Source organism: Vulpes lagopus, chromosome 5 (genome assembly GCF_018345385.1).
Source record: "Vulpes lagopus strain Blue_001 chromosome 5, ASM1834538v1, whole genome shotgun sequence".
NCBI lineage: Eukaryota > Metazoa > Chordata > Mammalia > Carnivora > Canidae > Vulpes > Vulpes lagopus.
Window position 1 is genome coordinate 67810489 of NC_054828.1, and position 25457 is coordinate 67835945.

The 25457-nt window shown below is 59.3% G+C and overlaps 2 protein-coding genes and 1 long non-coding RNA gene across 13 annotated transcripts in view; 1 reads left to right on the top strand and 2 right to left on the bottom strand.

The window, feature by feature from the left end:
- Positions 1-915: 915 nt before the first annotated feature.
- On the top strand, positions 916-17646 carry AGAP2 (ArfGAP with GTPase domain, ankyrin repeat and PH domain 2). Of its 5 annotated transcripts, none has more exons than XM_041754614.1 (19): positions 916-1206; positions 7755-7813; positions 8421-8508; positions 8669-8754; positions 8902-9049; positions 10065-10199; positions 10518-10627; positions 11194-11352; positions 11513-11599; positions 11683-11787; positions 12457-12619; positions 12791-12910; positions 13596-13724; positions 14643-14702; positions 14931-15079; positions 15180-15270; positions 15375-15597; positions 15696-15951; positions 16161-17646. In XM_041754614.1, the coding sequence occupies exons 1-19, from the start codon at positions 1047-1049 to the stop codon at positions 16401-16403; spliced, it is 2571 nt and encodes an 856-aa protein (XP_041610548.1). In that variant the 5' UTR covers positions 916-1046; the 3' UTR covers positions 16404-17646. The 5 variants fall into 5 exon arrangements, with proteins under 5 accessions (XP_041610548.1, XP_041610549.1, XP_041610545.1 ...); XM_041754611.1 differs by lacking the exon at positions 916-1206 and adding an exon at positions 4770-6053; XM_041754613.1 differs by lacking the exon at positions 916-1206 and adding an exon at positions 4770-5696.
- LOC121490705 lies at positions 1046-5051 on the bottom strand. Its single transcript, XR_005987751.1, has 3 exons — positions 4916-5051; positions 1525-2833; positions 1046-1199 (listed from the first exon to the last, which is right to left on the bottom strand). It is a non-coding gene; the product is annotated as an uncharacterized LOC121490705 (long non-coding RNA).
- Positions 17647-21066: 3420 nt separating the features above from the next.
- The window catches only part of OS9 (OS9 endoplasmic reticulum lectin), a 30256-nt gene continuing 25865 nt past the window's right edge, over positions 21067-25457 (bottom strand). For 4 of the 7 annotated variants that reach the window (XM_041754619.1, XM_041754617.1, XM_041754618.1 and 1 more), the window contains exons 9-15: positions 25303-25354; positions 24514-24602; positions 24024-24296; positions 23541-23730; positions 22446-22610; positions 22160-22272; positions 21067-21868 (exon numbers count right to left, since the gene is read on the bottom strand). In XM_041754619.1, coding sequence (XP_041610553.1) covers positions 21743-21868; positions 22160-22272; positions 22446-22610; positions 23541-23730; positions 24024-24296; positions 24514-24602; positions 25303-25354 — 1008 coding nt within the window. In that variant the 3' untranslated portion in view covers positions 21067-21742. The remainder of the gene's footprint in view (positions 21869-22159; positions 22273-22445; positions 22611-23540; positions 23731-24023; positions 24297-24513; positions 24603-25302; positions 25355-25457) is intronic. The other 3 variants (XM_041754622.1, XM_041754621.1, XM_041754620.1) reach the window with 1 other exon arrangement.

Here is a 25457-nt window from a genome sequence, read left to right on the forward strand (position 1 = left end):
TCAAGAGCAAGACAAGGGTATTAGGGATAAGGCGAACTGGCTGGCAGGCATCTCTGCTGGGTGGTAGAGTGAAAAGGGTTATCAGTTGGAATCAGAAGACCTAGACTCACAGGGGCGCGTGGCTGGCTCAGTGGAGCATGCAACGCTTGATCTCGGGGTGGTGACTTCAGGCTCCACGCTGAATATAGAGATTACTTAAAAATAAAATCTAAAAAGAAAAAAAAAAAAGACCCAGACGCATAGATTTGTTTCACCTCTTCCTGGCCTCTCTGAGCTTTGGCTCCCTTTCCTGCACTCCTCGGACCTGTCATAAAGACCGTGTATATTTGAAAGAGTGTCATAAACTATTAAGTGTTATAGACAATTATTATGAAAGTAATTGAGAAAGCCTAGTGGTTTTGTCTGGTTATAGTTACTGTCCTCCTCCATAACCTGTTCTCCATATAACTAGTTGGCCTTTTTAAGCAGGAGGTGGTTACAGGGGGCTGGCGGCCTGTGGGAGGGTTATGGAGCAAGATGTAGGTACACAAACGAGCTCTTTGGATGTGTAGAGTGGGTGGTGAGAACACTTGCGAGCTGGAATGTGGGGCTAGAAGGGTGAGAGACCAAACGTATATACATTCCTGTCAGAGTTTGACACTGAACATAAGTCTGTAGGTCAGCAAGAGTTGGGGACTGCATCTGGGGCCTGGCGTGGCACATTTCCCCAGCACCAACACCCATCTTAATTGGTCACCTCCCACAGGAGGCCCTAGGATGCTTGTTAAGGCCTCTCCATGCACCTGGCTGAGGACTTCTAGCAGGGGCTGGCTGGCAGAGCTGATGGGCCAACGCTAGAGGGGGTGGGAGGTGCAGGAGGTAGTGCTGTCCCAGGCTGTGGGTTTGAAACTCACCAGTCAGGAAGTGAGGCCGACAGACGGAAGGGCGGGCAGGAGCGGGGAGTTCTGGGGCACAGAAGAAGGGGCCTTCTGGTGTTGAGGGACTACGGGGCCATGGGCTTCAGGGCCAGAGGTTGCTGTTAGCCCGGCAAGACAGGTCTGGGCAACATGCATGCCCAGAGGCAGTTGGCTGGAGCTGCCGTGAGAGCAGAAGTCAGACGACACGAGGTGGCCAAGCAGTCTCTTTGCCGCCTCAGGAAGCTGGCAGAGAGGGTGGGTGACCCTGAACTTCGGAACAGCATCCAGGCCTCACTGGACAGACTGCACGGTAAGAGAAGGGTTAGCTCCCAACTTGGGTGTATCGGGGACCCCAGGGGCGAGGGGGGCCGGGGGATGGTGTGTAGCATAGAAGGGCTTGCTGTGTCATACATTACTTCCCAATCAGCCACTTCCTAGTCCTCTAGATGGAGCTGGGACTCGGGGGAAGAATACATTTGGACAGGATGGAAAAAGATACGGGAGGTGGTGTTCTTCCCTTTTCCCCAACTCTGGTCCTGCTCCCAGGGGATCAAAATACAAGTCCCTGCTGAGCTGACCTTAGCAATGGAGAAGTGGGTGAGCATGGGGAAGAGAAGCCGTGACAGACCTATGGTAGACTCGGACCCTGCCTGGGGAGTCCAGGGCAGGAAGCAGCGTGGGGCAGGAGGTTCTGGGACTGGATAATGTCTTCATTCCCAGGACCCGCAAAGGATCAGTGACCTCTTGTTCTCCAGCTGTAGAGAGAAACACACATTGGAACACACCATGCCGAGAATCTCAGGCTCCCAGGCACACACCACCGCTCAGACTGCATGCTTTGCATAGCCAAAGTGTAAAGAAGTCCCCAGGACTCTTTCGGTGTCCTCTCTTCCCCACGCTCCCATTTCTGTCCTCCCCCCCCCCCCCCAACACACCTTCCGCTCTACCTCCTTAGTGCCATTAGAGCAAGTGATGACAACACAGGGAGGAAGTGCTGCCATGGCAACACCATCCGCCACATCCTCCTGCCCACCCAGCCTTCAGTCCTGTGGTGGGGCCCTGGCAGGAACAGCTTCTCTCTATCCACAGGGCCCCACCACTAAGGAGCTGGTGGAGCTGAAAGCCGTCTCCGGCCTACTGTCCTCTCATTCACCTCTGGGGTGGCAAAGAACTGACAAAAGCCAGCTACGTGGTTCGTGAAAGGTGTCCGGGAGAAGTGCATCTTTCATCATATCCTGGTCTTCCAGCCGCTCCAGTCTTAGCTGTCTCCCTGGGGCGGGGTAGGGGTTCAAGAGACCATTCTTTCTATGGGGGGGGGGGGAATACCTCCTGCTGGACCTTGTTGATGGTGGAGGCCACCACACCATAACCGGGGAAGGAAAATTTGGCTCCGGTTCCTAAGGGGACAGTCTGATCCCCTTCCGCATTGCCTTTCTGAGGCTAGTGGCCCTCTTGCCTCCCGTCCCCACCCTTTGCCAAGAACAATGGCTGACACCTTTCCTACAGCCTCAGTGGGTGGAAAGGCCGACCTACGGGGAGTGGCCCATGGGGCCTCTTAGGGAGGAACTCCAAGCCCCACCCCTGTGGGGAAAAAAAAAGGAGGAGGAAGAAGGTTTAGTGCAGGTGGAATCGCTCTGCTTAGCTCTGGAGAAGGAGGGACTGAGGAGGGCTGGAGGCTGAAATCTCCCAGAAGACTCCACTGTTCCTAAGTGATCTGTTGCACTCTTCTCTAAGAGTCAGGATTCCTTTCCCACTGAACATAAAGAAAAACTGAGGCCACCAAAGGAAGGAAGAAAAATTAAGGCAGAAGCAGCAAATCAACCTACACCCTCTGTTTTCCGAAAATTCAGAGAAGGCTCCTGAAGGGTCTCCTGTCCCTGGAAAGGTGTCGTCCTGGGGTGGGGTGGAGAGGGGAGTGCTGACCTCAGGACAGGACCCTAGAGGGGTTTCAGGGTATAGGGGTCTCAGGAAAACAAAGGGCATCCAGCATCCTGGCACCCCCCCCCACCTCACCCCCTGCCAGGCCAAGCACGCTCCCAGCTCCTGCCTCGAGAGCCGCCCACGACAGCACTTATTATAGTCTCAGCTGCGTCAGGAGGGTGGGACGCCAAATTAGGGGAATGCTGAGACTCCCTGGGTCGGGGAGGGGTCTCCAAGCCTGCGCAAAGGCCTCGCACCACTCTGGCCCATCCCTGCTGGGTCTCAGCCTCTGTTCTCGATTGGCCCAACCCCTTCAAGTTTCTCCTCAGGGTAGAGGGCAGTGAGTCTTGAACTCCAGGGTCCCTAGAAGGGTGGTGGACTCGGAGCAGACAGACGTTCTCCATTCTATCTCCTCTTTAACCTTCTAAAAAGGCTCCACCCTGAAAACCTCAGGAGACGGAATGGGAACCCGAAAGAGGCTGGCGTCCGCCTCAACTGAAGGGATCCTCATATTCAGGGGTACTAAATACCCGCCACGTGGGTCACCAGATTCGAGGATGTGTCTCCGTCCACCCCCAATCCCCCCGGCAGGACCCACCCACCCACCCCACACAGCGATTCTCCTCTCTGCTTATCCCCGCTGATTCTGAGGCACTCTTGGAGCTACGGTTGCTATGGAGACTGGATGCATTTTGGTATGGGGGGTGTCAGCCTGTAGACACACTCCTTCTCCTTCCACCTCAAGCTGGAGCCTTTGACTCACTGCTTGGCCTGGGCTGCAGGAGCCCTCTCCCCTCCTAAGGCACCCCCCTGGTTCCTACTCTGCTAAGTTCCGTCTTGTCCCCATCCCCAGGGAACACTTTTGCAAGTTCACTTTGGGACAGTTGGGCTCAAGTCGTGGCCCCCGCAATATACTGCGTGTGGGCGTGGGCTGGGGTGGGGTGGGGTGGGCAGGGCGGCCGGGTGATGGGAAAAAGAATGGGCTCAATTACCTGGGGAAGACAAGGGGTCCTGGGGAAGGGATTTCAGGACTCCCCGTTTCCCCATTTCAACTTCCCCAGAACCCGCAGTGACCCCCTGAATTCGCTCCGTTCCTCCTGCGGACTGCCCACCCGCCTACTGCTTTTTACCCCGTCCCTACAGGCCACACCCGGCAGTCGCGCTCCCTAACCGCGGGGTGCTAGGGGAGGGGGCTGGACTGTCGGAGTAGAGGAGTCCGGGTTCTCGGAAATCCAGCCCGGGATTTGGGAGGGAAATCCAGTCCTGGATTTTGCACCGCCTTCTCCGACAGCCGAGCCGGTGGAGAGAAGGTGGGGGGGGAGTCTGCGGGGGGGGCGGGGGGCCGCCTCCTCCTCAATGTGAGGGGAGCGCCCGGACACAGCGCGCATCCGGACCGAGCCGAGCCCCGGCGAGCCCCCCGGACCCGTCGCCCGGATCTCACGCCCCTTCCTTCCCAGACCCCAGACCCGTGGGTTCCCACCCCCAAGGCTTCCCTCCTTCCTCCCCCGCCGGCGCCCGCATCTCCATCCCCAGCATCCTCCCCGCGCCCCTGCGAATCCCCCGCACGAGCAGCCCAGGAGCTCCCCGCCTCCCCAGGACCCCCGGCCCGCGGCCCCCGAGCCCCTTCCCCGCCCCTGCCTCCCCCGCACCGGCTCGTCCTCTTCCCCAGCCTCCGCGGGTCCCTCTTCCCTGCCCGCTTCCCTCCCTCTCCCCCGTTTGCCCCCACGACCGTCCTCCCCGCCCTCCTCCGCCCAGCTCGGCGCCCCCACCCAGGCCGGGGCGCAGGGTCCGGCGCGCCTCCGGAGCAGCACCAAGGTCCCGGGGCTCCGCGGGGTGGGGGCGCAGGGCGGGGAGCATGGGGAGGGGGCGCCCCGTGTGATGGGAGGGGGGCGCAGGCGGAGGCGGCGGCGGCGGCGGCGACAGCGGAGCCGGGCCGGGGGCTCAGCGGGGGCCGGGGGCTGGGGGCAGCGGGCAGGGCGGCCCCATGGCCGGGCCCCCCTGAGGCAGTCCGGGGGAGTCCCCTCCCCTCCCCAGCTCGGGGGTCGCGGGGCCCCATGAGCCGGGGCGCGGGCGCGCTTCAGCGCCGGACAACGACCTACCTCATCTCGCTGACCCTGGTCAAGCTCGAGTCGGTGCCGCCGCCGCCGCCGTCTCCGTCCGCGGCCGCCGCCGGCGCCCCCGGGGCCCGAGGTGCCGACTCCGGGGACCCGGGCAGCCCCCGGGGCGCGGAGGAGCCGGGCAAGAAGCGGCACGAGCGTCTCTTCCACCGGCAGGATGCGCTGTGGATCAGCACGAGCAGCGCGGGCACCGGGGGCGCAGAGCCCCCCGCCCCGGCCGCGGCCCCGGCCCCGGCCCCGGCCCCGGCCAGCCCGGCCCGCCCCGTGTCCCCCGCGCCCGGCCGCCGCCTGTCCCTCTGGGCCGCCCCGCCGGGGCCCCCGCTGTCCGGGGCGCTGAGCCCGGAGCCCAAGCCCGGGGGCGCCCCCACGCCGCGGCGCCCCTTGCTCAGCAGCCCGAGCTGGGGGGGCCCGGAGCCCGAAGGCCGGGCGGGCGGCGGCGTCCCCGGCTCGTCCTCCCCGCACCCCGGCACCGGCAGTCGGAGGCTCAAGGTGGCGCCGCCCCCGCCGGCTCCCAAGCCTTGCAAGACCGTAACCACGAGTGGCGCCAAAGCCGGCGGGGGCAAGGGCGCGGGGAGCCGCCTGTCATGGCCCGAAAGCGAAGGCAAGCCCAGGGTCAAGGGGTCAAAGAGCAGCGCGGGGACTGCAGCTCCCGCCGCCGCCGCCGCCGCCGCCGCCGCCACCACGGGAGGAGGAGCCGCAGCCACGACCTCCGGTGGGGTCGGCGCTGGGTCGGGAGCCCGAGGGAAGCTGTCCCCTCGGAAAGGCAAGAGTAAGACCTTGGACAACAGTGACTTGCACCCGGGACCGCCTGCTGGCTCTCCTCCTCCGCTAACCCTCCCGGCAACCCCGGCTCCAGCCGCCGCTGCCACCGCCGCCTCCGCGCAGCCCACTGGGCCTGCACCTCCAATCACTCTGGAGCCTCCAGCTCCAGGGCTGAAACGGGGCCGGGAGGGGGGCCGAGCATCCACTCGAGATCGCAAGATGCTCAAGTTTATCAGCGGCATCTTCACCAAGAGCACAGGGGGGCCTCCTGGCTCGGGGCCCCCTCCCGGACCCCCGGGCCTGTCTTCTGGCAGCGGGTCCAGGGAGCTGCTGGGCGCAGAGCTCCGCGCCTCCCCTAGTGAGTAGGACCAAGGCCTGAGAACAGGGAGGGGAGGGCAGTGGAATGCTCAGCTTGGGGTGGAGGAGAGGTGTGCAGGACTGAACTAGGGAAGCCTCTCCGCAGCCGGGTGGGGGTGGATGAACCGAATTCACTCCTTCGCCAAGGCCCGGCAAAGACTAAGAGGTCCAGAGCGGGGGTGGGTAGCTACATTGGCGACAGGAGAGGTGACTCGATTTCAGAGGGACCCAGAAAGCCTCAGAGCTTTCTGGGAAGATAATGCCCTTGGTCAGAGTGACTGTAGGAAATGTCTCGTGGAGGAGTCCCAGACCCCACTCCCAGCCTCAGTTGGACTCCGGGGGTCTGGGAACAGAGCTTTGCCTTGCCTGAAGGAATACTGAAGGTGGAGGCGATGAGGGAGCCTCAGTTTCTCCTGAGCACTTGGGGCAGGTGGCATGAGAGTGACCTTGCAGGCAGCTCCTCGCCAGGGATGGGTCTTCCCTGGGCCCAGGCGGGCTGGTGAGGCAGCAGGGAGGGACTCTCGTTTCTTTCCGTGCAGTGAAGGTGGCTTGGGCAGGCCGGGAGCGTGGGGGCTGGAACGTGATGAATACTTGGCTGTGAAGTGAGAGGGGGCGGCTGGGAGCCTCACCCCCCCTGCCCGGGCCCCACGCGGCGCTGAAACCCCGGGGGGCTGCCCACGAGTGACTCAGGGGGACGAACTGCTGCAAAGGCAATTCTTACCCCCGGAGACTTGGGAGGGGGTACCCAGAAGGTACTGGGTTTTTTCCCCGGGCGGGGGTAGGGGGTGTCTTTTTTTTTTTTTCTTTCTTTTTTTTTTTTTTTTTTTTTTTTTTTCTGGCAGAAAGAGCCTGCAGGGACTCTTGGTGCGGCTCGCACTCTCGGGAGGGGAGGCGGTTCGGGAGCGGGGGCGGCCCCGGGGTTTGGCTCCGGAGCGGGTGGGAGCAGATGGCTCCGGATCCCAGAGTTCCCGCCGCAGCTGCGGCGCCCCGGGAACGTCCGGCCGGTGTCGGGCGCGGGGGCCCCCCGGCGGAAGGAGCATCCCGCCCCCGCCCAGGCCCGCGGCTTCGCGGCCAGCCGGGCCCTCGCCCGCGCTTGTCTGGGAGGGTCTCGTGGGGCAAGTGGGGGAAGGGACGGGAGAGGCGGCCGGGGCAAGTCCCAGCTCCCTTGCTGGGGCCGCGGGAGGCGGCAGGGCCACCGCTGGTGACCTTGAGGGGGGAAGGGGATAGCCCTCGCCTCAGTTTCTCTCTTGTGAAATGGAGACTGAGGAAGGCCCGCGCCCTCCCGTCCCAGCCCCTCCTCCCGGGATCTGCCCTGGAATCCGAGTCTGGCGGGTGGGATCCTTCCCAGGAAACCCTCTCCGGTCCTCCCAGAGGGAGCGACCCGCCGCCGTCAGACCCCGTCCCCGGTCCCCGGTCTGGGGCGCACTTACGTTTGGGGATGTGCTTTAAGGGAGATGCCAACGAAGTATTTTTGTCTAGCTGGCTCCGTTGCTAAGCAACCACTGAGCGGCAGCAACAGCTGTGGGGAGAGCGGCTGGGATGGGAGGCCTGGGGACCACTCTGGAACCTGGCCTTTCCCCGCAGTCCTCCAGCCCAGGCGGAGTCCTGGGGGGAAAGGGGGGCTGCCAAAGGAGCAGGGTGGCTGAGGGGTGGGGTGCTCCCGGGCCTGGAGCGCTCTCTTATGGCTCCTTTCCTATTACAGAGGCGGTGGTCAATAGCCAGGAGTGGACTCTGAGCCGCTCCATTCCTGAACTGCGCCTGGTAGGTCACCCATCTGCTGGTGTGTGGGGACGCTCACCTCCCAGCCGCCGCTCAGCTCTCCCCGCCCCCCTTCCCTTCCCTCTCTCGCTGGGAGTGAGGGAGAGTTTTCCAGTACTCCTGAGATCCTACCTTCATAGCACCGACCTGGGGCTCGGTATATCCTGCAACTTTTTCTTCTTTAGCCTCTTTTGTCCTGTTTGTCCGTGGGCCTTGTCCAGGCTTCTCCTTGTTCCTGGCATCTCCCTCTTAGCCCCTCACGTTCTATTGCTAACACTTTCTAACCAGTGCCTAGGGCTGTGGCATGACTTCCCCCTTCCCTCCACGCGGTACTGGGCTGCTGGGAATCTTCAGCCTGTGGTCCACTTTGAGCTTGGGATCATTGCCACACTCCCCTGATCTTCCGGAATGCTCTCTCCTTTTTTTTTTTTTTTTTTTTTACATTTTTTTTCGGAATGCTCTCTCCTGACCAACCATCATCCAGTCCCTGTAGGCCCCTGCTTGAATGATTTAACACTGCCAGTCTCTCTGAGTTCTCTGGAGTGTTCAGACCCAAGTTTTTGGCCTCCTCTTGAGTCTCACAATCTCTGCTCCACAACCTTGTTTTCAGGGTGTGCTGGGCGACGCCAGGAGTGGGAAGTCATCGCTCATCCACCGATTCTTGACCGGTTCCTACCAAGTGCTGGAGAAGACAGAAAGTGAGTCCTCAGGAACCAGAGTTTAGGAAGCTGGGATCAATGAGTAGGCCGCTATGGAGACCACAGGAAAGGATGAAGCCACGATCCATCGCTGAAGTACAGAGAGCAGTGGGGAAACTTGGAGATTTGTGACCTCTGACCTTCCACCCCTTCCCGACAGGTGAGCAGCACAAGAAAGAGATGCTGGTGGATGGACAGACTCATCTAGTGTTGATCCGAGAAGAAGCTGGGGCACCTGATGCCAAGGTGAGGGGTGAGGTGTTGGGGTAGATGGGCTGGTTGGGGTCAGCACTAGCCACGGGAGGAAGCTCTAGTTTCCAACCTCCGTGGGCATAGTGTCCAGAGGAGTGGACTTGTCTGACCCTCCCTTTTGCTTCCCTCACCCCCCACAAGTTCTCAGGCTGGGCAGATGCTGTCATCTTGGTCTTCAGCCTGGAGGATGAAAACAGTTTCCAGGCTGTGAGCCATCTCCATGGGCAGCTCAGCTCCCTTCGGGGGGAAGGACGAGGAGGCCTGGCACTGGCATTGGTGGGGACACAAGGTAAGGTGGGCCTGGGGAAGCACTGCCTTCAGGGGAGTTCTTGACATGGCTGCTGAGGCATTGGCCAACATAGGCGAGAACTTGGTAAATGTGGACACGGCCACTTGGATTGCAGTTACCCTCTGGAAGGAGCCTTGTCTCCAAATAAGGGAGTTATTAAGCAAACACACACACACACACACACACACACACACACACACACAAAACAAAAAACTTCCCAGGGTCTGAGCAGAGAAAAGAGAACCCTCCAGAAAGGAAGGGACATCTATCTGTCGTAGCAGTCTCCAATCCTCTGAGATGTCACCTACCTTGTGTTCTCACTGCCACTTCCTGTCACCACCATGGCAAACACAGAAAATCTCAGGCTCTAGTGTGGAGAGAAAGCCTTCCATCCTCCCTTGGCTACAGCTGGGTCAGGCTGACATCTTTCAAAGGAACGGATCTACAGAAGAGAAAACACAAACGAAGTGATAGAGAAAATACAGAAGGCAGAGACTTTTGAGTTCTCAAAGTGACTCGGAGGCTCTCAGATGCCACCAGGGCCAGGAAGAGCTTTGCCAGGACTCACCAGTACTGAGCTGGCACGACCTTCTGTCTGGATGCCTGTCCTGCAGGAGCCTCCCTCCAGCCGCCACTTGCCTCCTGGCTCCTTGCTGCAGAGTGAACGGTCCACCTGTTCCCCCTTCAGCCTTTTGCGAGGTGAACTCCCACTCAGTTCAGTGTTCAGTGTATTTGCAGGGCAGGGTGATTGTCACTTGTGAGTCTCAGGCATTTCAGACCTTGTCAAGAAGTCCTCACCTCTCGAATATTCTTGGAGGCCTCACCCAGAGCTCACCCAGCCTATGCATCGCGCTCCTGGGCTAGTGAGCTGGGCCCAGCATTCCGAGAAGGGCAGCTTCTCTCACGGCCTGTCCTTGGTGTGCCCAGCCTGGGACTGGAGCCGAAGGAAAAAGAAAGTAGCAAGAGTGGGGAAGGGGCACCCTCATCCAATCCCGCTCCTCTCCTGTCTCCTCAGACAGGATTAGTGCTTCCTCCCCTCGAGTGGTGGGCGATGCTCGTGCCAGGGCTCTGTGTGCAGACATGAAGCGCTGCAGCTACTACGAGACATGTGCAACTTATGGGCTCAACGTGGACCGCGTCTTCCAGGAGGGTGAGTATGGGGCCCAGCACAGGTGGGAAGCAGGGGAGCTAGGCCTGGGGTGCTCTTAGGGCATCCAGGCCTCTCTGAGTGACAGGAACTTAGCCTGCATGGGAGGGAGGGGCCAGGGAGGTCAGAGAAGGTTTGCTTAATAACCACGTGGTGTTTCTGGGGCAGGAAGAGCTCCCGAGACTACAAGTGGCACGAAGCCCACAGTGACAGGGGAGTTGGGCCCATGTTATCTCCTGGGGATTTCTCGAAGTTGGGCAACAAAGGGTGGTCTCGGGTATCTGCCCGGTTCATGTGTCCTTCCTCTCCCCCTTCCTTCAGTGGCCCAGAAGGTGGTGACCTTACGAAAACAGCAACAGCTTCTGGCTGCCTGTAAGTCCCTGCCCAGCTCCCCGAGCCACTCAGCTGCTTCCACTCCTGTAGCTGGGCAGGTGAGTTGGGGTTTCGGGGTCCACAGAGGAGCTGGTAAGATGCAGCAGAGGGGTTGGTGGCCCAAGAACAGGTACAGGGTACCAAGGAGGTTGGGGGTAGGGGGTGAATGGAAATGGCAGTGACACCATTTTTAGAGGGTGCTCTGGACTAGAGATCAACCAGGTGCGAAATGCTGTTTAGAATGTCCTTGAGCAAGTCACTTAAACCTCCCAAGGTTTTAAGAAAACTGTATGGGATAATACTTAAAAAATATAAAGCACTATGGCAGTGAGGAGTCTTACTATTATTATTTTTAAAAGATTTTATTTATTCATGAGAGACACAGGGAGAGAGAGAGAAAGAGGCAGAGACACAGGCAGAGGGAGAAGCAGGCTCCATGCAGGGAGCCTGATGCGGGACTCGATCCCAGGACCCCGGGATCACGCCCTGAGCTGAAGGCAGACGCTCAACTGCTGAGCCATCCAGGCATCCCACAAGAGTTTTATTATTAATGACAATACAGACGATAGCTTGCTGGGGTGGGGGTATCTCAACTGTCCTGCTGACTTCCTTCATCCATCCCCAGGCTAGCAATGGGGGCCACACCAGCGACTACTCTTCTTCCCTCCCATCCTCACCCAACGTCGGTCACCGGGAGCTCCGAGCTGAGGCGGCTGCGGTGGCTGGATTGAGCACCCCAGGGTCCCTGCACCGGGCAGCCAAGCGTAGGACCAGCCTTTTCGCGGTACTGGACAGGATGGCTCCCCCATCCTCCGGTTCTCTGTTACCTGCCCATCTTCCCGGTCCCTCGAGCCCGCGGTGGGGCCCACTTTCGTTGCCCTCCCTGTCCTTCCATCAGCGTATCCCTCTGCTCATTCTCTGACTGGTGCCAATAACCATTCCAGAATCGTCGGGGCAGTGATTCGGAGAAGCGGAGTTTGGACAGTCGGGGAGAGACAACGGGGAGTGGGCGAGCCATCCCCATCAAACAGGTAGGTGGTCCAGGGGCTGGGGGCAGGGTGGGGGTAGCTGGTCCTTGACTGGCTTTTCTCCCGTGTCTCTTTCCACTCCCCAGAGCTTCCTCCTGAAGCGAAGTGGCAACTCCTTGAACAAAGAATGGAAGAAGAAGTATGTGACCCTGTCCAGTAACGGCTTCCTACTCTACCACCCGAGCATTAATGTGAGTGTCGGGTTGGCTGGGCCACCCCAGCTGGCCCTGGACACCCTTCCACCTCTACCAGTCGGTGCCTCTGACGGACATTAATGTGGTTTCCGGGAAGTCCCAGACCCCCTCTTCTATGTTCAGCAAACGTGTTAGGCACCCACTACACACCCATGCTGGAGAGGGGAGAGTAAAGATACGTCCCCAGGAACTTGCAGTCTCATGGGAGAGCATGGAGGAAGGACCTCCCCCTGGTCTGCCATTCAGGGAATCCTCCTGGAGGAGACAGTTTTGGGCCAAACCTGTTGAGCCCTTCCCCTAGAAGTTCATTTTTTTTTTTAAGATTGCATTTATTTATTTATTTATTTATTTATTTATTTATTTATTTATTTATTTATTTATTTGTTTATTTATGAGAGAGAGAGGTGCAGAGACACAGGCAGAGGGAGAAGCAGGCTCCATCCAGGGAGCCCAATGTGGGACTCGATCCCGGGTCTCCAGGATCAGGCCCTGAGCTGAAGGCGGCACTAAACTGCTAGCCACCGGAGCTGCCCTAGAAGTTCATTCCAACACAGTCAGCCCCTAGGGTCCCCTCTCCAGGTCCTCTCTAGCCCATACTATTGGCTGCTTCCCAGTACCACCAAGGACCTCAGCCTTCCCACGTTCTCAACCCCTGTACCCCTCCAGGATTACATCCACAGCACCCATGGCAAGGAGATGGACTTGCTACGAACAACAGTCAAAGTCCCTGGCAAGAGGCCCCCAAGAGCCATCTCTGCGTTTGGCCCCTCAGCCAGCATCAATGGGTTGGTCAAGGACATGAGCACCGTGCAGATGGGTGAAGGTCCTGGTGAGTGGGGCTCATGACTGAGGGAACAGAACTGGGGATGAGGAGGGGTAGTAGGGCAGTGGGAGTGGGCTGGATAAGCAAGAAGGTGGGTGATAAAGACGGACTATGTAAGGAGTGGGTCCCAAAGACAGAAGGGTTCACTGAAGCTTTATCTTGTTCCCCTCCCAACAGAAGCCACCACTCCCACCCCAAGCCCAAGCCCCAGCCCCAGTTCCCTGCAGCCACCACCAGACCAGACGTCCAAGCACCTGCTGAAACCAGACCGGAATTTGGCCCGAGCCCTCAGCACTGGTCAGTGAGGTCCCACCCTCCACCCCACTGTCTTCCAGATGTGAACGGGATGTGGGTGGGCAATGAACTTGGGGCGGGAGCTTAGAGGCTGGAATCAGTGCACGAGTGGACACACTGAGCCTCTGCTGGGTGCCAGGCACCAAGCTCAGTCATGCTATGATTATCTAGTGGTTAACACGAGTGGGTTCTACAGCTAAATTGCTTGAACTTAAATCTTAGCTTGCCACCGGGCAAGGCACTTGACCTCTCTGTGCCTCGGTTTCTTCCTCCGTAAAATGGAGATAATAGGTTCTACCTCAGAGGTGGTTTTGAAGCTTAAACGGTCAGTATTAGTCAGCCGTCAGTATTTAGAGCGTTTGGAGGTATATATAGTAAATTGTAATGGCAGTCCTTACAGCAACCTTGTCAGGTCAAGATTATTATCCCCATTCTAGGGATGAAGAAACTGAGGCTCAGAAGATTAAGTGACTTGCTCAAGGTCTCAAGGCCAGTAAGTGGCAGAGCTAGGATGTGAGTGCAGGTCTGACTCTAGACCACTCATCTGCCTACCTCCCCAGGGATGATCAAGGGGGACCTCCTGGAGAGGACTGGGACCAAAGCTAGTTCAGGGGAGAAGACAGGGCTCTGGAGAAATCAGGAAATCTGTGGCAGGGGCAACTGAGGCAGCTGTGTCCCCCTCCCTAAGACTGTACCCCATCTGGAGACCTGAGCCCCCTGAGTCGGGAACCCCCTCCTTCTCCCATGGTGAAGAAGCAGAGGAGGAAAAAATTGACGACACCGTCCAAGACTGAAGGCTCGGCTGGGCAAGCTGAAGGTGAGGCCCCGGCGGGCAGTTCCACTCCCACCCTGGACCCTTACCCCCAACTCCAGATCCCTGGCCCAGCTCCTGCAGGAGGAGGCAAAGTGCCTGAGCTGAGTGCTTGACTATCATTATCACTTTGCACATAACTTAGTGAGAAGTGGATGAGGACCCCGCAGCTCTCGTCCTTCCTCCCATTCCCAGACAATGCCTTTCCCCCCAGTACTTCCCAGTCCTGCCACTCCCGTTCCCAAGGACTCCCAGCAGTCCTGCTTCCTCTCTTAGTGAGCCTCTAGTTTCTGTTCCTGCCCCCAGCCCCACTTGTCATCCCAGGCCCTGCACCCAGCATCCCCCCACCGTGACCCCTGGTGACTCACACCTGACTTTAGCGTCCCCCATGGACTCCTCAGCTCCCAGACTCTGACCACCCAGCCCCTCTTCCCAAGAGCTTCTCATGATCACCAAGCTCCCCCAACCACCCTTGACCACAGTGATCCCCAGTCCTGCCCCCAGTGACCTCCCCAGGCCCCTGAGACTCCTCTGGAACCCCACCACCCCCTTGTCCCAGGCCCGAGACCCAGCTTCTGTCCCCTTTCCCTGTGTTCACTCGGATCCTGACCGTCCCTTCCCTCCCCAGAGACCTGGCTCCTCACTGGTCATGATAGCTGGTCCCCACGCCCTGCTCTCTGCTGGGTGCTCAGACCCAGGTTCCAGATCTGCACTCTCATGGCTCTTGGCTTCTGCTCTACTCTGCTCCGGGGCCACTGACTTTAGTTCTGCTTTCTCTCCCCATCTGTCTGTCCTGCTTTGTCTCTGGCACTCTGTCACTACTTCTCTCCATCTCTCCATCTGCCTCTCTTTTTCTCCTTTCTTGGTCTCTTTCTCTGTTCTGCTCTCCATTCTATCTCTATCTCCTTCGCTTCGGGAAACCAGCCAAGCGCAAAATGTGGAAACTAAAATCCTTTGGTAGTTTAAGAAATATTTATAAAGCAGGTAACAAGCGGGGAGCTGGGAGGGGCGCTCAGCTGGGGTGCAGAGGGGTGGGGGTGCCCCTGCCTTCCCCTGCATGTGCTCGGGCTTCCTGCTCTCCCCCACCTTCTGCTTCCCCAACCCCTCTGCCCCACTCCCAGGGGCTTGGGATGGACATCGGGGGAAGGGTCTGGGGAAGGCCGCCACTGTTTGAGCTCGTCCCTCATGACCCCATCCCATCCCCCCACCCAGAGGAAAACTTCGAATTCCTGATCGTGTCCAGCACTGGTCAGACGTGGCACTTCGAGGCAGCCAGTTTTGAGGAGCGGGATGCCTGGGTCCAGGCCATCGAAAGTCAGATCCTAGCTAGTCTGCAATGCTGTGAGAGCAGCAAGGTCAAGGTAATGGGGGCGGGGGGTGGGCGGACGGGGGCGAGCAGAGGCGAGTGTCTGAAGCACCTGTAGAAGCTCCGTGCGAGCCCCAACCCGACCGTCTCCGCAGCTGCGCACCGACAGCCAAAGCGAGGCGGTGGCCATCCAGGCGATCCGGAACGCCAAGGGGAACTCCATCTGCGTGGACTGCGGGGCCCCGAGTGAGCGCAGGCGGGCAGCGGAGGGGCGGGGCGTGGGGGGCTGGCGGCTGCGGGGTGCGGGGGTGCCGGTTCCCCGGGGGCCGACCTCCGCGCTCCCTCCGCAGACCCCACGTGGGCCAGCCTGAACCTGGGCGCGCTCATCTGCATCGAGTGCTCGGGCATCCACCGGAACCTGGGCACGCACCTGTCCCGCGTCCGCTCGCTGGACCTGGACGACTGGCCCCGGGAGCTGACCCTGGTGCTGACGGCCATCGGCAACGACGTGGCCAACCGCGTGTGGGAGAGCGACACGCGGGGCCGCAGCAAACCCACGCGGGACTCTTCGCGGTAAGTGGGAGGCAAGGGGCGCTGGGGGCCTCCCCGAGTGGGGGGCGGGGGTCCTGGGTGCGGGTCCCAGAGGCCTCGCTGCAGCCGCCGTGTCGCAGGGAGGAGCGGGAGTCGTGGATCCGCGCCAAGTACGAGCAGCTGCTGTTCCTGGCGCCGCTGGGCGCCCCCGAGGAGCCGCTGGGCCGCCGGCTGTGGGCCGCCGTGCAGGCCCAGGACGTGGCCGCCGTCCTCCTGCTCCTGGCCCACGCGCGGCACGGGCCGCTCGACTCCGGCGTGGAGGACCCGCAGCTTCGCTCCCCCCTGCACCTGGCGGCGGAGCTCGCCCACGTGGTCATCACGCAGCTGCTGCTGTGGGTACGTGGAGGGGGCGTGGCCGGGCGCGGCGTGGCCGGGGTTGGGGGCGTGGCCGGGCGGGGGCGGGGCCGGCGGGAGCCCTCCGCGTCCCTGGGGGCCCCGGGCGGGGGTCGGCCCCGCGGGCCGCTTGGTGACGCGCGTCCCCGTCCCCGTCCCCGTCCCCGTCCCCGTCCCCGTCCCCGTCTCCGTCCCCGTCTCCGTCCCCGCAGTACGGCGCCGACGTGGCCGCCCGCGACGCGCAGGGCCGCACCGCGCTCTTCTACGCGCGCCAGGCCGGCAGCCAGCTGTGCGCCGACATCCTCCTGCAGCACGGCTGCCCCGGCGAGGGCGGCAGCGCGGCCACCACCCCCGGCGCGGCCCCCGTCCCCGGCGCCGCCGCCACGCCCAGCCCCCGCCGCCGGAGCAGCGCCGCCAGCATGGGCCGCGCCGACGCCGCCGTGGCGCTGGTGTAGCCCCGGGCGGAGCGCCCCTCCCGCGGCCGGCACGAGCAGGCCGGGCGGACCGCCGGACACACGCGCCGCTCCCGTCCGCACCCACCGCGGGCGCACCTGTCCCCCCAGGCGCGGCCCCCGCGCTCCCAGAGGACACGAGTCGCCCCCCGCCCAGCGAGGCTCGGCGACCCACAGCCCGGCCACCGGCCCCACCCGGACCGCTCTGGGCCCCCCCGCGGGGTGCGCCCCCTGGGGTGGGCTGGGGGGACCAGCCCTGCCCGTGCGCGGCAGTGCCAGCGGGAGCGCACACCCAGGCTGGCTCCTGGGGCCGCCAAGGGGGGCTGGCGCGTGCGGGAGCCAGCCCTGGGACTCGGGGCGAGACCGGGGCCCCCACCCCTTCCAAGCTGATCTCACTGCCCAGTGAAGGGGGAAGGGCAGCGAGGGGCAGGACCCCTGCTGCCCAAGGGGGTAGGGGGGTCCCCAACCCTTTCCGTGAAAGGGACCATGAGGAGTGGAAATCAGGACGTCCCCCCACACCCACCCATGGATGGAAGCTGAAGGGCCGGGGGAGCCAAGAGCCTGGGCCCCTCCTCACCACCAGCTCGGAAGGAAGGAGAGACAGAGCCGAGCGGGCTAAGGGGACTGGGGAGGGACCTTGTAATTTATTGCTTTGTCCCCCAACGAGGGGGCGGGGGCGGGCAGGGGCTGGGGAGGGCGTTTCAGGGTAGGGGAAGCCAGGGGTGGGCAGAGGGTGGGGTGGGGTGGGGGTGCTCTCGGGTTGTGAGTGTCTGTGACCGTGACTGCGTACCTGTGACTGTGCAGCGCCCGTGGTGATCTGGGGTAGGGGGCACCCCTACAGTGGGACCCCTCCCCCACTCTTCTTCCTGTCCAGCCCCACCCTCCCCTTGGAGCAGCTCCAGACCCGTCCCTCAACCCCGTGATCCTTCCCAGCCAGGGCTAAGAGGATGGGAGCTGGCTGGGAGGGTTTCCAGGCCTCCTTCCCCTTCCCCGGAAAAAGGGGGTGGTGGGGTGGATTTACCTGGCCCAGCCCTGCTTCCTTTAATCAATCCAGCCCTTGGACCCTCTGTGTCAGTGGTTTCCGGTCTTTTTTTTTTTTTTTTTTCTTCGACTAAAATATTTTGCAAAGGACCAGGTAATTGGGGAGGGGAGAAGGACCGGGGCAGAGGGAAATGCCCCCATCTCCTCTAAGGTAGATGGTGTGAATCTTCTTCAACAGCAATTAAAGAAAAAGTGATTTTGTCTAGGGGGTGAGCTGCTGGTTTGTTCTTGAAGAGGCGGGTCAGGGAATGGACTTGGTCGTGGTGGGGACGTGCAGGGGGGAGAGGGCCAGCAGAGGGTGTCTCTGCTGGGCTGGTGCCAGGGCAACCAGGTGGTAAGTCAGATATTTCGTCCTGCAGTGAAAGGAAACAGGCAGGTCAGAGCAACAGGGGGTATCCAGGGAGCTGAAGTCAGGATCCCCAAGATGACCCCTTTTCTAGGAAGGAGCTGGGTTGTGGAACTCAGAGGAGAGGATGGGGTAGGGGGGAGCTGTTTAGAGAGGTGAGAAGCAGGGCAGCTTTGGTTTAGAGCAGAACTTTAGAGTCAGATCTGATTTTGAAACTGGGCCCTCCACATCATGGCTAGGTGGCCTTGGGCAGGTTACTCTGGTGGCATCTGTTTATTTGTAATCTGAACAACATCTGTTCAGGGGGACCCAGTAAGGACTCCAGCCCTGGCCATGGAGGGACTGCCCTAGGAACCTGGTACCAGAAGTTAGAGCTCATTATAGTAGGGGGCTGGAGAGAAGAGGTGGGAAATCTCGCAGCCACGAAAGTCCTCAGTGTCTGCAAACTCCATGCCCACCTGATGTAAACATCTGCCCACCTCCCTGTCACCTAGGCCACTGAGGCCAGTGCTGCCCCCAACAGCTGCAGTGCTTCCTGCTTCAGCACGAAGCCAATCCTGCTGTTTCTCATGTGCAGCAGCGGAAAGCATTTGCCCTGATACAGGGGCTGGGTGGAGTGGTGTTGGCCAGCAGCCAATGCAGGCTGGGCACGGCCACCAACGTGTTGTCATTCAGTCAATGGCCTTGAGTCTTCTGGTAGAGCCTCTGGTAGAGGCTCGGAGCCTCTCAGCCCCACAATGACATAGAGCTGCAGGTGTGCCATCAAGCTAACAAGGTGTGGTTGCAGCAATGGGTCCAGGTTCCTTTCACATGGAGGCCTTCCAGGATCCTAGGCTGGTGACCACCCAGCACAGCAGCCTGACATAGGAAGAGGTGAACTCAGGGATACAAGGCAAATCAAAAGGAAGGGGGAGGGCACCTGGGTGGCTCAGCAGGTTGAGCATCTGACTTTTGATTTCAGCTCAGTTCCTGATCTCAGGGTTCTGAGATCAAGGCCCAAGTTGGGCTCTGCTGGGTGGAACCTACTTAAGATTCTCTCCCTCTTCCTTGTCTCTCCACCCCCCCAAAAAAGAAAGAAAGAAAAGAAAAGAAAAGAAAAGAAAAGAAAAGAAAAGAAAAGAAAAGAAAGGAAGAAAAGAAAGAAAAAGAAAGAAGAAAGAAAGAAAAGAAAGAAAGAAAAGAAAAGAAAGGAAGAAAAGAAAGAAAAAGAAAGAAGAAAGAAAGAAAAGAAAGAAAGAAAGAAAAGAAAAGAAAAGAAAAGAAAGGAAGAAAAGAAAGAAAAAGAAAGAAGAAAGAAAGAAAAGAAAGAAAGAAAAGAAAAGAAAAGAAAAGAAAAGAAAAGAAAAGAGAGGGAAATAGCAAAAAAGATTCAAGTGGAACACCTGGCCATTCCCGCTTTCAGCTCAGAGTCCCTGGACCCGGCCATTCTCCACTTTACATCTAGGTGGTCACACTCTTCCTCAGAAGCTCGAGTGTGGGAGAGTCTGTGGAGGAAGCAGGGACCCTGGAGAGCATGAGATTACCACAGGGAACCACAGGCTGGTGGGAAGTTCCTTTCATTTCCAGCAAATGAAAGGTGGTCAAGGGGTCAGCAACCCCCGCAGCAAATCCCAACACTAAGTAATCCACTGGATGCTTTTTGTCATGGGCTGCATCTCTGGCCTTGTGGGAAATGTGAAGGATGTAGTGGATGGGATGACATAGTTTCAAGCCCTCCAGGTTGTGCAGAATAGGACTCTAGGAGACTCCCTGTGGGGCTGAGGGGAGCTGCTGCCATTTTACATCCAAGTTCATAGGTGTCCTCACCTGGATTCCTGCTGCCCCTCCACCCCCCCCAACCTTGCCCCGTCCCACACCTCCTGCTCCCCTCCTTTTGTTTGACTTAGCACAGCTGGGGCAGACCAACTTCCTCCACGGGAGGTTCCACCAAACTCCCACCAAACGCCAAAGGAAAGCAAAAAGGAATTTACTATTGAAAGTACAGGATGATTAAATCTAGCAAGGTTTCCAGAACTCAGTTTTCTGATGATCTTAAGAGTCCATCCCCATCAAGGCAAACTTTCCCGCCCCAGCCTCTCCCGGCTCTCCCATTCTGAAAGATTCCACTGTAGCTTCAGATCAGCTTTTGAGATTCCATCTAAGACTCTGGCCTCCAAGTACCATCTAGTCTCTTCAGAACTCAGGAGCTGGTTCCTTAGAACGTCTCGAATGTTCTCCAGGTGCTGTGCCAAGAGCATGATACATACACACAGCAGGTTTTATTCCATACTCCCAACCACCGTCGGAGGCCAGTGTGATTATCCACAACTTACGGTGAGGAAACAGCACTTGAAGAGTTAACTGTTCACGGGCCCCACTGAGTAAATAGAGGAGGGAGGATTTGAACCCAGCATTCCCCACTGCAGCTGGGCTCCGGGCGGTGCCACAGGTCTTGCACCGGTGAAGCATTCCTCCCCAGAAGACACTCAAAATGGACCTGGGGAAGCAGGATTTCACAAGTCTACCCGTTTACATTTCTACATAAAACAATTTAAGCATAACATGAAAAATAAGCACCTGTCTACATTCAGAAAGAAGAGGGTCCGTCTCGGACGACTTCCTTCCAGAACACTTGAATCTCACTTGGCACTTCGGGAGACCCAGTTCAGTGGCCTCTAACCTACCTTGTGAGCAGTGGCTGCAGGAGAAGACTGTATAGCTCAGAGATGGGGAGCAGGAGGAGAAAGGGGGAGGTGAGGGGCCCCGTGTCTGTGCTCCACAAGGAGGAGGACAGGGAGAGACCTACCCAGAGCCACCTACTACCCAGCACGGTGGGAGGCTGGCCTCCGAGGGCAGCAGCGCCCTCTGAGCGTGGCGAGGAGAGTCTTTTCTGGCAGAAATGAAGCGGTGTGGCCAGGTGGGCACAGGGTGCGGGTGGCAAACGGCAGCTGCGGCATGCTGCAGGAGTTCAGCAGGAGGATCCCTGCGGTGGGGTAACTGCATGGGGTGCACTCGGCTTCCGGGATGTGAAGGGGGAGAAGGGAAGGAATGGAAATAGATGAGGAAAAGGAGGGACGGCAGTACTATGAGTGTTTCCGCCCTTGGCAGGCCAGTGGGCTTTGTTTCTCTGTCCTGGTCTCTTCCCATGGGCCCTAGTACCACTGGTGGCACCTGGGTGGGAGGGTGTGGAGCACAGGATGGGATAGGAGAGTGTGCACTCCACCCTGAGAACACTAAGCCTCATGCCTGCTATAGCCCCCAGCCCACCTACCCCAAGAAGAAAACACAGATTGATGGATCGATGGTCCAGTTCTTTACTGAGAAACCTGATTGTTCAAGAACATGGTGGGTGGTTCTGTACCCCACCCTTTTCAGTGGGATCGTGTCAGAGGTGGTGGGCAACTTTCTCCATTTCCTCAGAAACAGAGGCAAAGGCACCTCAACTTGGAAGCACGTATTGTAGGGAACAATGTGGGCACGGAAAGGAGCAGGGGATCCCCAGCTGATCCAAGGGAAGGGGGTGACCCCGAGGAGCAGCTCAGGCAGGGCGTGGGGGGCCTGCTGAGCCGCCCCACTCTTCTTGCTCCCCCTGCCCTCCTTTGCTCAAAAGATCTCACCAACTCTCTAGGGAGGGAGGAGAGAGGAACCAACAAGTTAGGGGACTGGTATGGGGAGCCAGGGACAAAAGGAAGGGGTTGTGGGGAGAAGCCTGGGAGAGCAAACCCCATAGGCCTGCGAGGTCTTGGGTGGCTCTGGGCAGTAGGGGTGACGGCAGCAGCAGCACGCTCACCCCACAGGGCCCCTCTACCCTCCCCCTCCCAGGGAAGAAGGCGGCAGGAGGCCGGAGGAAGCCAGGTCCACCGCTCAGCCCTACTCTGCTGTTTTGCCCTAGGGGCCCCGGGGTGCAGGGCGGGAGGAGGCAGGGCCAGGCTAGGCAGGCTCTGGACTCCTTGGCCAGCCAACAGCAGAAGTGGTCTCAGAAGTCAAACTCGTCCAGGTCCCCTGTGCCCTCTGCGCCCCGAGAGCCCCACACGCGGCGGTAATTGCTCTCCAGGTCCTTCTGGCGCTGCCGCTCCTTCTGCGCCTCCTCTGCTCCCTGCACCTGCGGGGAGGGCGGGCGGGGGTGCGGTGAGCAGGGTTGCTGGTGGAGAGCCAAGGGCGGCACTGGGCCCTGGAGGATCCGGCCCGGCCCCGCACGTGAGGAGGGCAGGGACACGGCCCCTGCGCTTCTTCTGCAGGGGAACACCCGCCCAGCCGCCAGAAATTCCAGCAGCCCAGGAGGGGGTGAGGCTGGGACTGGCCAGCAGGGCCCAAGCCATGCTCTCATCTCCGTGGCGGGCTAGACCGGGGTCAAGGCTTGGAGATCCAGGGCTGGGCGTAAGCTGCCCCTCACCAAAATATTGAAGAAAATCTCCTTGAGGTTTCTCGTGTCCTCATCAGTCAGCCAGTGTGAGTCCTCCTCTGCCCCTTCAGCCCCTGGTCGCACGATTTTGATTTCAATTTTCCCTGGAAAGGAGCCACGTGGGCAGTGAGAGGAAGAGGAAAGGTGGGAGCGTCCGTGCAGGGCCCTCTGCCTCCCAGGTCCCCAGCGAGGTTTCCAGTCCACCTGGACCCAGCCCCTCCACCTTGGGCAGCAGGCCCTGCCAACAACTCTTAAGCCAGCCCGCCCCAGGGCCCACCTTCTGCCGTGAGCCCCTCCCTCTCCAGCAGCTCTTTCACCAGCCCCTCGATTTGTTTCAGCTGTGGGTTTTCCCGTTTCATCTCGAGGACAGTCAGATCCTGATTGGGGCCTCCGTGACGGAGCTTGGTGACCCGGACCTGGACTCTGTGTTCAGGATCCTCCTCTTAGAGGGGGAGACACACAGGGAGACACAAAGCAGAGCCGTGATTCCAGGTTAGGGGCTGCGGTGGTCACCTCTCCCTAAGCCATCAACTGGTCCTGGCAGTTTTCCATCCAATTTTCCATCACACGCATCGATGAACCGGGGCTCAGAGTCAGTGCCCCCTTCCTCCGTCCCCCTTCAGCCTATAAAGCTCCCTCCACTAACCGCAGCCTCCCTTTCCCCTCCTGGACCAATCATCCTGCCTGTCCCCTACAGGAAAAACCACTGTGTTTTCTGAAGCAAAAATCAGGTCACCTGGGCCAACAGAGGAGTTTTGTTTTAGGAAAGCAGGTTGGAAAACTGTGGTTTTGTTCCACATGCTGGTACTCGAAAGACATTCCAATGTTTATAGAGATGGTGGGATGGAAGGTGTGAAAACAGAACATTCCATTTGGAATGTCTAATCTCATATGACCCTGTGGCATGGAGCTCAGGGGTGCAGGAGGAAGCAATAACTCCACGTCTGTCCTGCCAGGCAACTGGCTTCTGACCAGCCAGGCTTGCCCGTTCACACCCTACAAGGGGGGGCCTTTCCCAGCGCATGGGGCTCACTGTTGATATGCTGCGTCCTTCACAGGTGTGTGGTCTTCCGCACACAGGCTGGCTCCCAGTTGTTCCATTAGTTTCTACCGACCACCCACCATGCACCGTGGAAGTGCTAGGCGCTGGGTACACGGGAGCCAGCCAGAAAACCGGACAGACATGCTCTAAAAGCCGCTTCCTGAAGGGATGACTGAGTAGGAGGTAACCAGGCAAAGGGATGGAGGCAGTGGGAAGAAGGCAGGAGAGCTGCGTTCCAGGAGGATGGAGGGGAGTGAGCACCCTCGGAAGGGCAAAACGGGATGCCCACCAGGGTACACCAGCTGAGGGACCCTGTCCAACAGCTCTTACCTGCTGGTGGGGGGCTGGGGGGAGGCTTTTTGGGGGCAACCCTCCTTTTCCTGTGCTTCTTCACCAGCTCTGGACTCTGTTTCTCCTCCAGCCTTTTGATGAGTTTGTTGAGAGTGGAGGTCAGGGCCAGCATTGCCCGATCACGCTCAGATTCCTTCTTCAACCCGTCTGGGTCCAGCTCCTTCTCTGTCTGGAATGCCCAAGGCAGGAGAGTGGAGTCAGGGGGTGGGGGAGTGCAGCTCAGTGGTCCGTGCTCTAACAGGAGAGCAACGGCTAAGTCTTGGCCCTCCCTCTGGTCCCCCCTTCCCTACAGTCCCCTCCTCCCATTAAGGAAACAAGTGGCAGCTGAGCACACTGTTCCCTGCCCTGTGCCCCTGCCCTGTGCCAGCCACAGGCCGCCCTTCATTCCTTTGGCCCCCCAGCCTTCCCTAGTCCATAGGAGCAGCCGGCCGCCAAGGCGAGCAGGGTAAGGGCTGTGCTCACTTCCTGGATGATGGTCTCCAGCTCCCGCTCCATGCCGGCCTTCACCTCTGAGCGGAGCCGGTCTCGGTCTGACGGAAGCAGTATCCCTTCCAGTTCCTTCTCAAACTCTCCCAGTAACTGCTGCTCATCTTCATCTTCATCTTCATCCTCCTCTTCCTCCTCTTCCACCTCGTTCTGATGATCCGTGTCGCTCTTGTCCTTCTCCTCTGCTTCCCTTTGAGGGACTTCTGCTGCCTCACCTACAGGCTGCTCTTGGCCTCCGTTGGGCTTGCCCTAGGTGGACGGGGATCGGGAGAAAGAGACGGACAGTTGGGGTTTCAGTAGAGACGTGTGGGCCACAGATAGACAGTGGCTGGAGTGTGGCAGTGGGGTGACTCGGGAGGAGGAAAGAAAGGGAGTCAGCTCTCCTGGGCTCACTCCAGGGGCCGTTCTCTAAGCGCTCCCAGCAGGGGAGGCGGGTTCTCTCCCTCTGTTGAGCAGGGGCCCATACCTTTTTGGTCCCACCTTTCAGCTCCTCTATCAATCGAATCAAGTCTGCAGGACTCCGGATGACTTTGACCTGTACGTTGTTCTGAAAATCTGAGATGAAAGAGCAGGGATGAAGCAGTTGTGTCCTAAATTCTATTTTGATTTCCTAAGGAGAGGAGATGAGGAGACCAGGGAAGGACATGGTCCCTGCGTCCGGGAGCCACCTGTCTGGTCAGTGAGATAGGGGCCGACACAGGCCCCTGGAAGGTGCTGTCCTAAGGTGGACCCACAGATGAGACAGGGGATGCTAACACGCTGCTTGCACCCGCACTGCTGGGCCCTGCTGGCAATTACTCCAGTTCTGAGGACTACGGAAGAAATTCTGGGGCCACAGCCTTCTCTTCCCTGGATACTGTTCTCTCCTTTCTGCCAAATAGAAACCATTTCTTGTCTACTCTGGTCTACTCTGTTTGGGGCATTCTGCTGTGAACTACAGACTCGTTCTCACTGAACCTCACAACTACCCTGTAAGGTAGGGGGATTACCCACTGCTGGGGGTGAGGAAATTGAGGTTAAGTGCAATCACCCAGGATTACAAAGTCAGCAAGTAGCGGAACCACTGAGTTCCGTTATCTCCCTAGAATAGCATTGCTGTCTGTAAATAGTATTGCCTCCAATTCAATAAAGATGAATTCACTGCTGGCCTGGCCGCCCAACCTCCCCCACCAGTGTTTAGTTCCACCCCACCCCCACCCCCACCAGCCCCAAAATACATTCAAGCGGTAAAGGAGAGGTGGAGGGTTCTGCTCACCATGGGGAGGGCCCGGAGCTGGATCTGCGGCCTCAAGGTTTGGTTCCTGCTCCTGATGAGGAGAAAAGGGCAGAGTCAAGTCCACAAGCTCGTTCACACCTACCACATTCTTAAGGCAGTGGTTCTGGGTAGATCCTTGCCTCCCTGGATAGGTG